This window comes from Thrips palmi, unplaced genomic scaffold (genome assembly GCF_012932325.1).
Source record: "Thrips palmi isolate BJ-2018 unplaced genomic scaffold, TpBJ-2018v1 HiC_scaffold_8, whole genome shotgun sequence".
In the NCBI taxonomy this organism is placed as follows: Eukaryota; Metazoa; Arthropoda; class Insecta; order Thysanoptera; family Thripidae; genus Thrips; species Thrips palmi.
The window spans coordinates 2,135,319-2,148,000 of record NW_023144635.1 but is presented as its reverse complement, the minus strand read 5'-3'; the positions used below and the strand labels follow the sequence as shown (position 1 = coordinate 2,148,000).

The 12,682-nt window shown below is 39.9% G+C and overlaps 4 protein-coding genes across 13 annotated transcripts in view; 2 read left to right on the top strand and 2 right to left on the bottom strand.

The window, feature by feature from the left end:
* LOC117653891 (C-terminal-binding protein) overlaps positions 1 to 5,312 on the top strand; it is a 40,674-nt gene extending 35,362 nt beyond the window's left edge. For 4 of the 9 annotated variants that reach the window (XM_034399885.1, XM_034399883.1, XM_034399884.1 and 1 more), the window contains 7 exons: positions 46 to 268; positions 375 to 499; positions 604 to 703; positions 788 to 919; positions 1,007 to 1,272; positions 3,226 to 3,327; positions 3,432 to 5,312. In XM_034399885.1, the coding sequence (XP_034255776.1) occupies positions 46 to 268; positions 375 to 499; positions 604 to 703; positions 788 to 919; positions 1,007 to 1,272; positions 3,226 to 3,327; positions 3,432 to 3,500 (1,017 nt within the window). In that variant the 3' untranslated portion in view covers positions 3,501 to 5,312. Of the gene's footprint in view, positions 1 to 45; positions 269 to 374; positions 500 to 603; positions 704 to 787; positions 920 to 1,006; positions 2,191 to 3,225; positions 3,328 to 3,410 lie in introns of those variants that run through there. The other 5 variants (XM_034399886.1, XM_034399887.1, XM_034399888.1 and 2 more) reach the window with 5 other exon arrangements.
* A 92-nt stretch (positions 5,313 to 5,404) lies between these two features.
* On the bottom strand, positions 5,405 to 6,862 carry LOC117653894 (sperm flagellar protein 1-like). Its single transcript, XM_034399892.1, has 4 exons — positions 6,469 to 6,862; positions 6,270 to 6,385; positions 5,993 to 6,194; positions 5,405 to 5,907 (listed from the first exon to the last, which is right to left on the bottom strand). Exons 1-4 carry the CDS (start codon positions 6,590 to 6,592, stop codon positions 5,639 to 5,641), a joined length of 711 nt encoding a protein of 236 aa, XP_034255783.1. The 5' UTR covers positions 6,593 to 6,862; the 3' UTR covers positions 5,405 to 5,638.
* A 120-nt stretch (positions 6,863 to 6,982) lies between these two features.
* LOC117653623 (cap-specific mRNA (nucleoside-2'-O-)-methyltransferase 1) lies at positions 6,983 to 11,494 on the top strand. The gene is made up of 16 exons (XM_034399422.1): positions 6,983 to 7,133; positions 7,395 to 7,720; positions 7,842 to 7,997; positions 8,093 to 8,254; positions 8,328 to 8,495; positions 8,603 to 8,795; positions 8,904 to 9,028; positions 9,119 to 9,348; positions 9,454 to 9,645; positions 9,720 to 9,907; positions 9,986 to 10,150; positions 10,229 to 10,448; positions 10,545 to 10,661; positions 10,747 to 10,856; positions 10,953 to 11,067; positions 11,159 to 11,494. The coding sequence occupies exons 1-16, from the start codon at positions 7,091 to 7,093 to the stop codon at positions 11,292 to 11,294; spliced, it is 2,646 nt and encodes an 881-aa protein (XP_034255313.1). The 5' UTR covers positions 6,983 to 7,090; the 3' UTR covers positions 11,295 to 11,494.
* Positions 11,495 to 11,578: 84 nt separating this feature from the next.
* Positions 11,579 to 12,474, bottom strand: LOC117653624. Of its 2 annotated transcripts, XM_034399423.1 has the most exons (4): positions 12,324 to 12,442; positions 12,011 to 12,231; positions 11,814 to 11,906; positions 11,579 to 11,739 (listed from the first exon to the last, which is right to left on the bottom strand). In XM_034399423.1, the coding sequence occupies exons 1-4, from the start codon at positions 12,336 to 12,338 to the stop codon at positions 11,595 to 11,597; spliced, it is 474 nt and encodes a 157-aa protein (XP_034255314.1). In that variant the 5' UTR covers positions 12,339 to 12,442; the 3' UTR covers positions 11,579 to 11,594. The 2 variants fall into 2 exon arrangements, with proteins under 2 accessions (XP_034255314.1, XP_034255315.1); XM_034399424.1 differs by lacking the exon at positions 11,814 to 11,906 and having other exon boundaries at positions 12,324 to 12,474.
* Positions 12,475 to 12,682: the final 208 nt, after the last annotated feature.

Here is a 12,682-nt window from a genome sequence, read left to right as displayed (position 1 = left end):
CTGGGGTCTCATCTGTATTTTTAACTTTTCTTGTTTGTTTACTAGGCTGCTGGGGAACTGGGAATTGCTGTTTGCAATGTACCTGGGTATGGAGTTGAAGAAGTTGCAGACACAACTTTGTGTCTGATCCTAAACCTTTACCGCCGCACTTACTGGCTGGCCAACATGGTGCGGGAAGGCAAAAAGTTCACTGGTCCTGAACAGGTCCGGGAAGCAGCTACAGGCTGTGCAAGGATACGAGGAGACACCTTGGGAATCATTGGACTGGGTATGCGACATTCCTTTTTTGTAATGTTACTTCAGAAAATATTTTTTTGAAATATCACTGGATGTTTGTTTACAATGCCCTAACTTGATTGGTTTTGTGTTTGCAGGTCGTATTGGTTCGGCAGTAGCTCTCAGAGCGAAAGCATTCGGGTTCAATGTCATTTTTTATGACCCATATCTTCCTGATGGTATTGAGAAATCATTGGGTCTCAGCAGACTTTACACATTAACGGTGAGTTCCTTCAATTTGGTTGCTGAACTTCCTCTTGTCGATGAGACATTGGTCCTGTCTCTGTGTGGGAAATGTTATTTTTACAATGTTCTCTTCGGTTTCAGGATCTGCTGTTCCAATCAGATTGTGTATCGCTCCACTGTACTTTGAATGAACATAACCACCACCTTATTAATGAATATGCCATTAAACAGATGAGGCCAGGTAAGATCTTCAATCTAGGTTCCTGTGATTAGTACACTGCAATAGTTCAAAACAGTACCTAATCATCTCTCTTTAATTTTGCAGGTGCATTCTTAGTGAATACTGCAAGAGGTGGTCTTGTAGATGATGATGCACTAGCTGCTGCATTAAAACAAGGTAGAATCAGAGCTGCTGCCCTAGATGTTCATGAAAATGAGCCATATAATGCTTTCCAAGGTGAGTTTTACTTGTTTTGTCTTGTGTTTGTTTGTGAATTTTCACATAACGTTTTGATACAACTTTTAATTTTTTCATTTGATGCAGGCAACCTTAAAGACGCCCCCAATTTGATATGCACACCCCACGCGGCCTTCTACTCCGACGTTTCCTGCTCAGAGCTTCGGGAAATGGCTGCCAGTGAGATCAGACGTGCCATTGTGGGGCGGATTCCGGAGTGCCTGCGCAACTGTGTGAACAAGGAGTACTTCCCCTCAGTGCAATACCCGCAAGACGGAATTAACGGTGGCTACTATTCGGCCGGTGGTCTGCAGACATTACAGCCCGCCCACTCCACCACCCCCCACGACCAGGTACGGCATTCGAGCCCTGGCGACAGCGGTAACAACGGTGGTGGCGGTGGGGGCAGTGGTCCGGACAATCCCGCTCCCCACGGCCCGTGAACCCTGGCCCATCAGGTCCATCCTGTCGATGTCCTAATTAATTTCACCTGGGGAAGGAACATTAGGAAATCAATTGTCGGATCCAGTCTTACCGGGACTCAAAAGACGGGTACAAGTCGAACTCTGTTCGTCCCCTCATTTATTTTTTTTGTTTAGTGAAGGGAGATTCAGGAACGTCGGCCAGTACACTAGTTGTCTTCGCTTTTGCTGTAGCATAGAAGATAGCATTATGAATGCATCTTTTATCTGATGCAGCTGTTTCCTGTAATTTTGTAGTTAAACCACATGAGATTGGATCCAAATGGCTTAGGGTAGCAAAGTGGATGCAATTGCACCATGAGTGACTTTTTTTTCTACCCTTGTGAAAAGACAAAACTTCAAAAGATTCCCATTATGCTGAGACGTTAGTTTCAGTTGGTGTACCAATATGAGTACAATATCTTGAATATTTTTTTCTATTGTGATGACAGTGAATAAATTAAGGTGTTCTTTTCCTGTGCTCAGAGGCAGAACTGTAGGTAGCATGGGCCGCTCATCTGCTGCCAAGGTTCAGTGAAAACAAGTGAAATCAGGCAGAAAATTGAGTGAAGAAGAACGTGTGTATGTTGATACGTTGTGATGAGTGTGTTATCAAGTTTATACCCACGCATTACAAGCAGCGTATGTTTTCTTGATTAATTGAATGTACTTTTTTTTTATTACCCCGCCTCTGAGTACAACTTACGAGCTGGTAAATGTTACATGCAACCAAAAACATCATTTCAGTTTATAAAGAAAATAATATGTACAATGAAAGAATTAAAAGAGTTGCATTTAATATATTTATGATTTTGTTTTTGTTTCTTTTTTGTGCCAAACCCTTTGTGTGTTATGTGGTGCCTAACACTACCCTTCCCCACATTACTTTCTTTAATTGACTCCTGAACTTGGCTGACTTCTTGACGTCACACATTGGTCATTACATTACACTGTGAAGTGCAGTCTGAAGAGAAGAACATCTTCTTTTCTTGTGAGATTCCCATGGCGAGTTCTCCTTGAACTGTCTCCTTTTTCATTCAGTCTATTTTGCCACCGCCCTGCCTGCTGTGTTAGGTACAACTTATGGTTGCTGCTCTGAATGCTAAAATTTTGGTTCTCCCTCTTTTTTTTCTTTTTTAAAAATATCTTGAATTCACGAAATGTTCATGCATGTGGATAGTAGCTTTGCCCCATCTGTGTACTTTCGCACATTGCCATTTGGGTGGTTCTTAAGTGTGGGTAGGTAATAGTACCCTCAGGACTTCAGATGGGTTATCTTGCTAGTTTGATGGAAAGTTTTGTGGGAACCTAGAAAACTGCATCACATACCACCCACAATTGTGAGTCAGCATAGAAGTTGTGCCGGAGTTCCTCCTCAGTTTGAGAGCATTCATTTAGTGTGGGTTTTCTTTTTTCTAGATTTAACAGTGTGCTTAACATTTTCTTTTCTCTCCTCCAATTCCTTGATTTGAATGCTGCAGCTTGGCAATTTTACAATACAATTAAAGCAAAGACTACTGCCTAACTACCCATAGCTGGGATTAACATAGTACTGCCCCATTTATACACCTTTGAGCAGTTAGCCAACCTTTTTCTTTTTTGTGTATGTCATGCCTGACATTAGTTTTCACAAGACAACTTTGCCAAATAGGTCAAGGAGATGGCATCTTCTAAGTTAAATTAACAAGTAAGCATCCCTGCTGAATCATAAATATTTATGTTGCTCTTGCAACCAAGCATGGAATAGCATCTTAACATGCTCCATTAGCCGTGGGTGTTAGGAGTAGCCATAGTGATGGGAAGGACAGGGTGACAAGGAGTGAGCATGCATGTTGACCGTTTCAGGTGCAGCACCAGGCGGCTGTGGCAACTAATGGAGGAGCCGCGTCTGTTGTGGGAGCTGCACCTCCGGGACCAGGTACAGGGCCATCGTTGCCTCACAATGGGGTAAGGATTTCAACTGCTGTTTTAAAGGACCAGGATGTGGGTCTTGATTTTCATGAAAGCGCATCATTCATCCGGGCTTAAAGTAGCGCATTGGTTGTTGACAGGCTCCTCCAGCATCAGAACCTGGCCCAGGCCTGCACCCACCTCGATCTGAATCAGCCGACAACCATTGACTGTCTAAGTAACTCAAGATTCTCTGCCTGGCAGTAGCAGCAATTCCAGCACCAGTGTTTTCATAGAGGTGGTTCATAGAATGAAATGACATTCCTGATGACCTTTGGTCGCAAACTTTAAATGAAAGATACCATCATACATGCTAAAGCTTTAGTTAATTATTTCAGTGTGGACTGATTCACACACTTTTGAATTCAAGTGTTGACAGAAGTGCTTTCAAGACTTGAAATATTAATGAAGTGATAGTGTGCCTTCAAGTGACAAAGGAAGAAGAATGTGTTTAATTTGAAATTCACACAAATTTCCAATGCAATGTGAAAGTATGGAAGTACAAGTTTTTGTATGAGAAGTGATATTCCTTGCTTCTTCATAACTATTAATGAAAGAAAAAAAACAACCTGCTGTTATCTTCCCAAGTATCTTCCTCGTATCTTTCTCTTTTCCCCCATAATTAAAAATGTTTATCACTTAAAGAAAACTATTTTGTAATGGTTATTGTAGCCCAGCTGTTGGTGGTATGTCACCACCGGTAATTTTAAGAAAAAGATTGTTTGAGATTATGTGCATGTGATTAAAAGTATACTTGATGTAGGAAACCTGACATATTAGGATAATTAGTCAAATTGGATAGATGAACTTGTCTCTAACCATCTTAATTTGCATGCCTTGTCAACAAATATATTCAGTGACCTTTTAGTTTGATCATATCTGGCATTTAAATGTATTATTATCATTAGGCACATCCTTTTCTCTGTCACTCCACAAATTCAGAAGAATTTCGGCCAAGTTGGCTATCACAAGTTGAATTTTGTGAACAGAATTGTGGCAGTTTCAGTGTATGTTGGAATGTCATTGTTCAAGGCATATAAAACATTGGACTTACTGACTTGTTTGCTTTTCTGCATGACTTTCTCCTCGCTATTTACTGGCTTGGGGTTCAGAATGGAACAAAAGTGGTAGTAAGAAATGTACTTAAGTTTGGGACAAATTTTATATGCTTCACATTGCTAACAATTTCCCTTTTTTGTTGTTGTTATTGTTTTTTTTTTTAAATGAATATGCCCTAAGAAAACGAAAGAACAAATATCACTTTTCTTAAGACACTGAGATAACATGCTGAATAGCAACTCAAGTCCATAGTTGTAATTTTGCACTGCCAGTCTTGTCCTTTGGGGAACTAATTTAGTGAGCTCTAAAGACAGTTTAGAATTTTTAAGGCGTATATAAGACTTACACTCCATGAGCTGTGGTGCATTGTTACTTGTCGTTGTACTGTTACCTCAGATTAGTCATGGTTTGTTGATTTGCTCTGTGATTTTAGTGTATTGGGAGGGGTATATTATGTGCTGTGATTGTGACTGTATGGGCTGAAAGATCAAGAGCTCATTGAAACCAAATGTTCTCCAAAACCCAGTCCTTTGTTTTATATGCCTGACGTTTGTTCTTTCTTTTAGTAGTTATTGGACTGTATGGTCGTTCATACCTGTAAGGAGTATTTCTCATCCTTTGTACAATTTAGTTTCCATGTCCCTTTAAGTAACTTCAATCAGATTTTACAAAAACAAACAATTTTGTGTATGTGGGTTTCCTGTGTGTTGATTGTAACTGGAGTTAAGGATTTGGCATTCATAGAAGGCAATTTGGTTTAAAAAAAATCCTTATTTTGAAAATTTGAAATGTACTTAACTTTTGTAGTGCAAAGGAGGACCTTTTTGTTTGTCTAGGTGTTGCTTTTATGTTTTCGCATATTTTAATATATTTGTGCTGCACTTCCATCTTCTCCTCTTTTGTGATAAAATTTAAGAAAAACATTTTGTTGTTTTATTTTGCTACACACATAACACATTTAATAGAGATAATTTTTCTAAATATTTATTGTTTTTAATGAAACTGCTTTCTTTACTCATCACATGCATGGAACTTGTATATGTATATTCATCAAAAGCAAACCCTTTTATTCAATATACTTGTGAAGGCACAGAACAAATTGCATTCTTTCCTTTACAAACAACAAATATCTGTCTTTACACTTCTTTACTTCTATCAATATTTTGTCCATCACTACAAAGCTAAAGCTGGCTACAAGAAATTTCATCTTTTTATATGTAATAAGAAACAAACCAGGGAATATTTCCATTTACATAAATCCTGAATTGCCTAACTCTTTATTTATCACTTGCAATGATTGCAACTGTTGGGTCAAATCTTTGATTCTTTGATCTTTCAGTTGGAGAAGTGTGTCAAGATGAGAGACTTTCTGAATGAGAATATTGATAGCATCATCTTTCTCGGCGATTTCACTTAATTTTTCATCTAGTAGCCTTTGTGGTACCATATTCTCCATTGAAACCATCAGTTGTTGCCCATTGGCTGCTTCACATGCCATGGGAATACCATAAACTGCATCTAATTGAAGAAAATAATCCAGTCAATTTCTTTGAAACTGAAATCAATGTAGTACAGGGAGTACTGGCTCAGGTTTCCTGCCCACCTGCTTGTTTCTTTTCCACAAAACAGAGAATATTTTGAGGGTTATTGGTGTGGGTTCGTTTGTGCTCTGCGTCGCGCTTTTCCTTGGCCGAGTCTATCTTTTGCTTCAAAGATATGAGAACAGGAGTTATGTAGTCTGGAGAGGCTGATGCAATCTGTTCAATCTGATCTTTACTCAATTTTATTCCTATCTTAGATAACACCTGAAAATGAAAATATCTTTTCAGTTCTGGCATTCTTGTGATAGTATTCATTTCCTCTATTCCTGAGACACTTACCTTCCTATTAAGAGTGAGCCAATTATTTACTTTATGAATGAGGCAGCTTGCTGATGTGTAATTGTGAAGTTCAACCAACTTGGGATAGTAGTGTTTTAGCAATTCTGCCATCATGACTATGCCCAATAAATCAACACGATTATTTTTCCAAAATAATAATAAGAAGAAGAGAATTTGGTGGCATCATGGGTCTATTTACCTCCATCCGCAAAGTCCCGGGGAATGTTTTTCCTCGCCTTTGAGAAAGGGACTTGGTCTAACCATGAGGCAAGGGCCTCGCATGTGGCCGCATGCGGCACCTTGGCCCGGCCGTTGCCGCTCATCGGAGAGCAAGTAAGCTGATCAGCTCAAATGGCTCAAATATGCACGCTCCCCGAGAAACCGAAGAAACGCAACAAACATCAGTTGCATCCGGTTGCATCTGTGAGAAATTTATACTTGGAACTTCCCTTTTGCGATAAGCTTGCTACGCCCAAGCCTATGTCAGCCTGTTCACTCATTCATTACCAACCCTCGTGCACTTTCCAATAGGAATAATGCCTGTAAAAACGACAATATGAGTTGTTGAAACGATATTAGCGATAAACTTCACTTATGACACTTAAAATTGCTTAAAAAGAGCTACGGCCGCTGCCCACCTGAAACAGAAGGTTCTCATACTTCCACTCCCTGACAACAAAGAGGGGGAGGGAGGGAAGGGGAAGGGGGAGGTTCATGGCGGGCAGAGCGAGCAGGGGAATACGAATACGCCGTTTCACAAATAGAGAAACTGGCAGACCTAAGCCTGTAGTTTAGTGCGGTATCATAGAATAGTTTAAAAAATGGATTTGAATTTACCCGGCCCTGAACCGCAAGATGACTCATGTAGGTTTCTTTACGTTAATCTTTTTTAAAAAAATTTATGTAGTTGTGTATATGTCAAATAAGGTTAGGTAGAGGTACTTTTACTTTATTTGACTGTAAGAATGTTTGTCTTCAGTGTTATTTGTTCCAATTTAAATATTCTCTCAAAATACTTAGGACCCTTCTATATTCCCAGCCAATTATTTTTTTTCATTTTTCAATAAATATATACGTTTGCTCTTAAAAATGTGTTATTTACATCATTATTTCAACATTTTTCAGCATCCAGTGAGAGCGACAGTGAGTCAATGTCAAGCACTAGCAAGTCAGATATTCGAATGTCTGTTGATAGTGAGTCAGATGCGGGTTTTCGTCAGAAACGTACTAGAAGTCGATCAAGAAGTTTATCAGGGGATACTTCACCTCCTAAAAGACTGCGACATTCAATGTCCAGTATGGAGTCAGCAACAGGAGATGATACTACAGACGATCCTGATCATACTGATCAACAGTCCTCTGATGCCGAAGATGCCGCTCCGTCCATGAGTAGCCTGGTGAAACCTAGACAGGAAATGGGTTACACGGATACCAAGGCTGCAAAAATGATGGTAGGATATTTATCAATTCGGATTGCAGCAAAAGAGTTGTAGCTACCAGCGCAATTAGATTCTGGAAAGCCCTAAAAAAAATAAAATTGTGTCACCACTTCTGTTATATTTTATTTTCCAGGCAAAAATGGGGTACAAAGCTGGCCATGGATTAGGTAAAGATGCTCAAGGTAGAGTAGAACCTATCGAAGTATCAAAGCAAAGAGGAAGAAGAGGTCTTGGGCTGAATATGCAAGGTCTGGAACCTGCACGCTTGGAGTGGGCATCTGATAAAGAGGTACACTCGTATTGCTAATACAGTAGATGTAACAATAATGATCTTGTTCCATCTGCAATAAGTAAATCTTTTTTTTTTTTTTTTTTTTTGCTCAGGAAATTATTATTGAAGAGACTCCTGAGTGGCTAGAAAATTGGCATTTAGAACCATTTGAGGTATCTGAAGACTTCATTGTGGAAGGTAGGAAGAAGTTGATCATTGATGATGAAGCAGACTTTTGTTCCAAACGAATTCTTCAAGATATCATGAAGAACAAGGTGTGTATTTCAGATTCTGATCTAAATGTAGTATAAAATTCACCCCTTCAGTTTAAAATGAAATACATTCCAGACCACGTTTGATGAGCTGGATGGTCAAGAACTTCGTCGTGCAGTTACAAGATCTAATCCTTTTGAAACTATCCATGGAGGAATATTTTTGAACAGAGCTGCCATGAAAATGGCCAACATGGATAGAGCTTTTGACTTCATGTTCACTAAACCTAAAGATCAAGGCGGAGTAAGTGTGATACAAGCCTGAGTCCATGACATGGTACCAAATCCCTTGTCAATTTCGTAAACTAGTGTCATAGATTTTAAAAAAATTATGTGTTGTTTCATTTTTAGCATGACATGGTGGATGGCAACAGCTTATTGTACTTTGCTGATGTATGTGCTGGCCCTGGTGGATTTTCAGAGTATGTCCTTTGGAGGCACAAATGGAAGGCAAAGGGTTTTGGTTTCACTTTAAGAAATGAAAATGATTTCAAACTCGAAAATTTCTATGCTGGACCATGTGAATCGTTTGAACCTCACTATGGTTTGTAAAGCCAATAATAATAATTAAACATACTACTCTTGTATTGGTCTAATGTACTTTTGAGACATTTCTGTTTTGTTTTTTTTGTTTGTTTGTTTGTTTTTGTAGGTGTTAAAACTGGTGATGATGATGGTGATGGAGATGTCTTCAACTCAAAGAATCAAGATGAGTTTAGAAAGTTTGTTTTGGAAGGGACTGATGGATTAGGAGTCCATTTTATGATGGCTGATGGTGTGAGTAATTTTTTATCATACCTTATCTTATTATATCTTTTATCTTCTCCTTTTTTTTTCATTTTGACACTGTTTTTAATTTTTTTTTAGGGATTTTCGGTTGAGGGCCAAGAGAATATACAGGAAATTTTATCAAAGCAGCTTTATCTATGTCAATTTCTCATGGCTCTTTTAATTGTAAGAACAGGGGGTCATTTTGTATGCAAAGTGTTTGACTTGTTCACTCCATTTAGTGTTGGCCTAGTTTATCTTATGTACCGGTCTTTCTCACATATATCTATTCATAAACCTAATACGAGTCGACCTGCCAACTCTGAAAGGTAAGCCATATTATTTTTGCTGCCTTGTCGGGTCTTAGAGGTACCCTAGTGACTACTCGGGAGCTACAAAGATAGAGGCTGCTTATAAGAAACCTTTTTTCTCAGGTATCTCATCTGTAAATGGAAACGTGCGGATTGTGATCACATCAGAGATTATATGTATGACTTAAACAAACGTCTGAACCAATATGGGGGAACTGCAGCTGCATCGCCAAAAGACATTGTCAGTATAGTTCCTCTAGACATAATGAAAGAAGATAAAGCATTTTTTGAGTATGTTGTTAACTCAAATAACAAGTGAGTAACTAGTAAGTTAAACTCGATATTCCTCGTTAAGAGCACAACTTAAGTCTTGCAATTAATTTTTTTAGAATAGGCAGGAAGCAGATTATAGCATTAGTGAAGGTCATAACTTACTGCAGAGACACTTCACTTGAAGAGCTACGACAGGGTGACCTTCGTAAGAAATGTTTGGACTATTGGGGGGTCCCAGCAGATGCCAGAAAGGCCCCGCCAAAGATGTCAGCTGAGGAAGCATTTGCAGGAATTCTCAATACTCGTAAGTCAGAAATTTTGAAAATACCTAAGGTTTTATTAGTAACTTTTCTATCTTTCATACATAATACTTTCTTTCTAGCTGAAAAAGGTGCAGAGGTCATACCTCCAGAAGTTATTTTTAGTTCTCGAGAAATAGAACTAAGCCTCATTAATCTTCCTGAAGTGTTTGATTCTATTTACAACTGGCACTGTGCAGTCCTTGGTAACTCTCAAAAGAGTGACAACAACTTAACCTTCTTTCTAGGTGACAGTCTAATATGTTTCTTTGAGATATTGACCATGCATTGAGTCCCTATAAATTGATTTCAAATTCTGCATGCAGGTACTGGTCGAAGAAATGTTTTTTATTTAAAAAATGGAAGATGGTTTAAACTTTCTGGGAATGTCAAGCTAGAACTTAGTGCTGGGACACTTTTGCTTGGAGAAATAGTTAAAGAGATAAAAGGAGAAAGGCAAAGGCAAGTCTGGATCTATGCTCTCCATATTGTGGATGCAATTTGCCTTGGCGGCAATGACATCCGCCATCTACATATAACTGAACGGTAACATAACTTTTTCCAACAATGTTTTTTTTTTCTGTTGTAGTTCTTTTTTTTTTTAATTTTCTTACCTTACTTGATGTTTTTTTATTTTTATAGAGCAAAGCAGTGCAAATTGTTTGCCAAGGCCATGAACAAACCAAACCGCACGGATGTGGCCCCTATTTATGTAAAAGAACTTTTTGAACTGGAAAATATTTTTGATATATACGAAAGGTATTCAATGAGGAACTTGTCTGTGTTACTTGTGTTGAAAAACTTTTGGTTGAATTTGGTTTGATTCTCAACTACCTCCATCTAGGTTGAAAAGCAGAATAATGAAGAATAACAAGAAACAAGAAATATTTCAACTAAATAGGGATGATGCCTGCTTTGTACCTGAAGGATTAATATTCTTCAATGGCACACAAAGTAATAAAAGTTTTGAAATTTCTGTTTTCTTTTAAAATTATAGTTGTATGATTTTTCTTAGACCTGTTTATTATTTGTGCACATTATTTGTTCCAGGTCCATGGAGTAGGCATATGAGTAAAACCCATAAACATAAGTACTACTTTCATAGAAGCACTCGGGAGTCTAAGTTTGACCATGAGAGACCGCCGAAGGCCTGCAAACCCTTCGGGTGAGATCCTCTTCTCTGTAAACTTTATGAAACAGTCGTGAAGTAGAAACATCATCCTCTATCATTTAAAAATTCAAACGAATGTTTTCAGGAAATGTTATGCTGAGAGAGCTGTGTCATGGTGGAACATTGGCATTACATCAATCACCATTAATGATATAATGGATTATGTCAGCCAACGTAGTGATTCTGCGGCCTCTAACCAGTACAAATATCAACAAACATGAACCACTGCCTTTTCTGTGGACCTTATTAAGAGTTCACAAGCCAAGTAATAAATATTTAATTACTTCTTAAGTGAGGTAGACTGTTTTGTGATTCAGCTATAAATTTCTGTTTTCATAGAAGAATTGTTTATCCAGAAGACTGACATAAATTTCTTATTGTTGGAATGTACTTGTAAGAAATATAATTGTCTTATCAAAAACTTTTGTACTCTGTATGCCATTTTCAATCTTCTCTACAACATTGTATCACAAGGACTTCTAATGGTTCATTGGGCCAGTTGGACTAGTGTTTTTTATGTATTAATTTATTGGCACTGGTACAAGTTGTACAGTAGCATGAATTCCCTCCACTGGTTGTTGAGCTTGACCCTCTGCAACTTCGGGTGATGCTGGACTAGTGTTATTGTTACCGGAGGAATATAGTATCTTGTCTGCAACTCGGACCCTGAAAAGAGAATAAGGGAAATAAATACGCATGCCAATGTCTGATTAGGTGTTGACGGGAGAGACTGTCCATGCCTGTCGGGAGCCCCTTCGGGCAGCAGCTCCTCCTTGGGGAGGCCGAGGTCCTCCGCGGTTCCGTTCGTGTAAGTCACACTTTTTAAAAGGTACCTGTAGGAGGAACCAAGTTTAATCAGGCTCTTTTAATCAGGCTCTGGTCAACCTGTCACTTTTCCGCTGCTGCCCATTTTCCATTTTCCCTCGACCACACTCACAGGTTGGTGGTGTTGCTCTGGAGGGCGGCTGCCACGTCCGGGTTGTAGCGGATCGCCTCTTGGATGGCCTCGGCGGGGCTCTCCGTCACCATGACGATCTCGACGCGCGCCTTGGCGTCGTCCATGGGGCTCAGCGGTGCCGCCATCGGGTCCTGCGGCACCAGGTCCTGGGGCGCGGCCTCCGCCACGGCGAGCACCACGCCGACGAGGAGGAGGACGCCCTGCAACGCAAATCGCTAGCGTCCTTGAGGCCCCAGTCCCGAGTTTGCCACAAACGCCGTGCGCCACCCCGCCACCTTCGACCTTCACTCACCGCCACTGCAGTCATTTTGGGGATCCGGGGACGGACTAGGGAACGACTCCACCGCTAGCGTGCAACGGACGACGGAATACGGGCTCGGACTAGAAATGATCCTTTGCCGTTCGCGCACCGGGGTCATATATATAGAGGTGCCTCGTCAGAAACACAACACGAGGGGGCGGGGGAATTGGCGAGTAGCGCTCCCCGCGTCGGGCCTGGTCAGCTTGGTCAGGTGACAAAAACGTTAGCACCTCCCTTCCTTTGGCGTTAGTCATCCGTGCGTTACGTGGCGGTCGGCTGCCAATACCAAAACAGTTCTCAACAGCGAAAAATTTCATGGAAAAGCGAGAAATTTTCAGCCGGAGAGGCAA

Coding starts and splice junctions, on each gene's coding strand:
- LOC117653624 (XM_034399423.1), bottom strand. Junction 11,907..12,010: donor CAGAGCAACACCACCAACCT/GTGAGTGTGGTC, acceptor TTCCTCCTACAG/GTACCTTTTAAAAAGTGTGA. Junction 11,740..11,813: donor CCCGAAGGGGCTCCCGACAG/GCATGGACAGTC, acceptor TTCTCTTTTCAG/GGTCCGAGTTGCAGACAAGA.
- LOC117653623 (XM_034399422.1), top strand. CDS start 7,091: ATGGATTTGAATTTACCCGGCCCTGAACCGCAAGATGACTCAT. Junction 8,796..8,903: donor ATCGTTTGAACCTCACTATG/GTTTGTAAAGCC, acceptor TTGTTTTTGTAG/GTGTTAAAACTGGTGATGAT. Junction 10,449..10,544: donor CATCTACATATAACTGAACG/GTAACATAACTT, acceptor TTATTTTTATAG/AGCAAAGCAGTGCAAATTGT.
- LOC117653894 (XM_034399892.1), bottom strand. CDS start 6,592: ATGAGCGGCAACGGCCGGGCCAAGGTGCCGCATGCGGCCACATGCGAG. Junction 6,195..6,269: donor GGCTCACTCTTAATAGGAAG/GTAAGTGTCTCA, acceptor TTTCATTTTCAG/GTGTTATCTAAGATAGGAAT. Junction 5,908..5,992: donor TGTGGAAAAGAAACAAGCAG/GTGGGCAGGAAA, acceptor TTCTTCAATTAG/ATGCAGTTTATGGTATTCCC.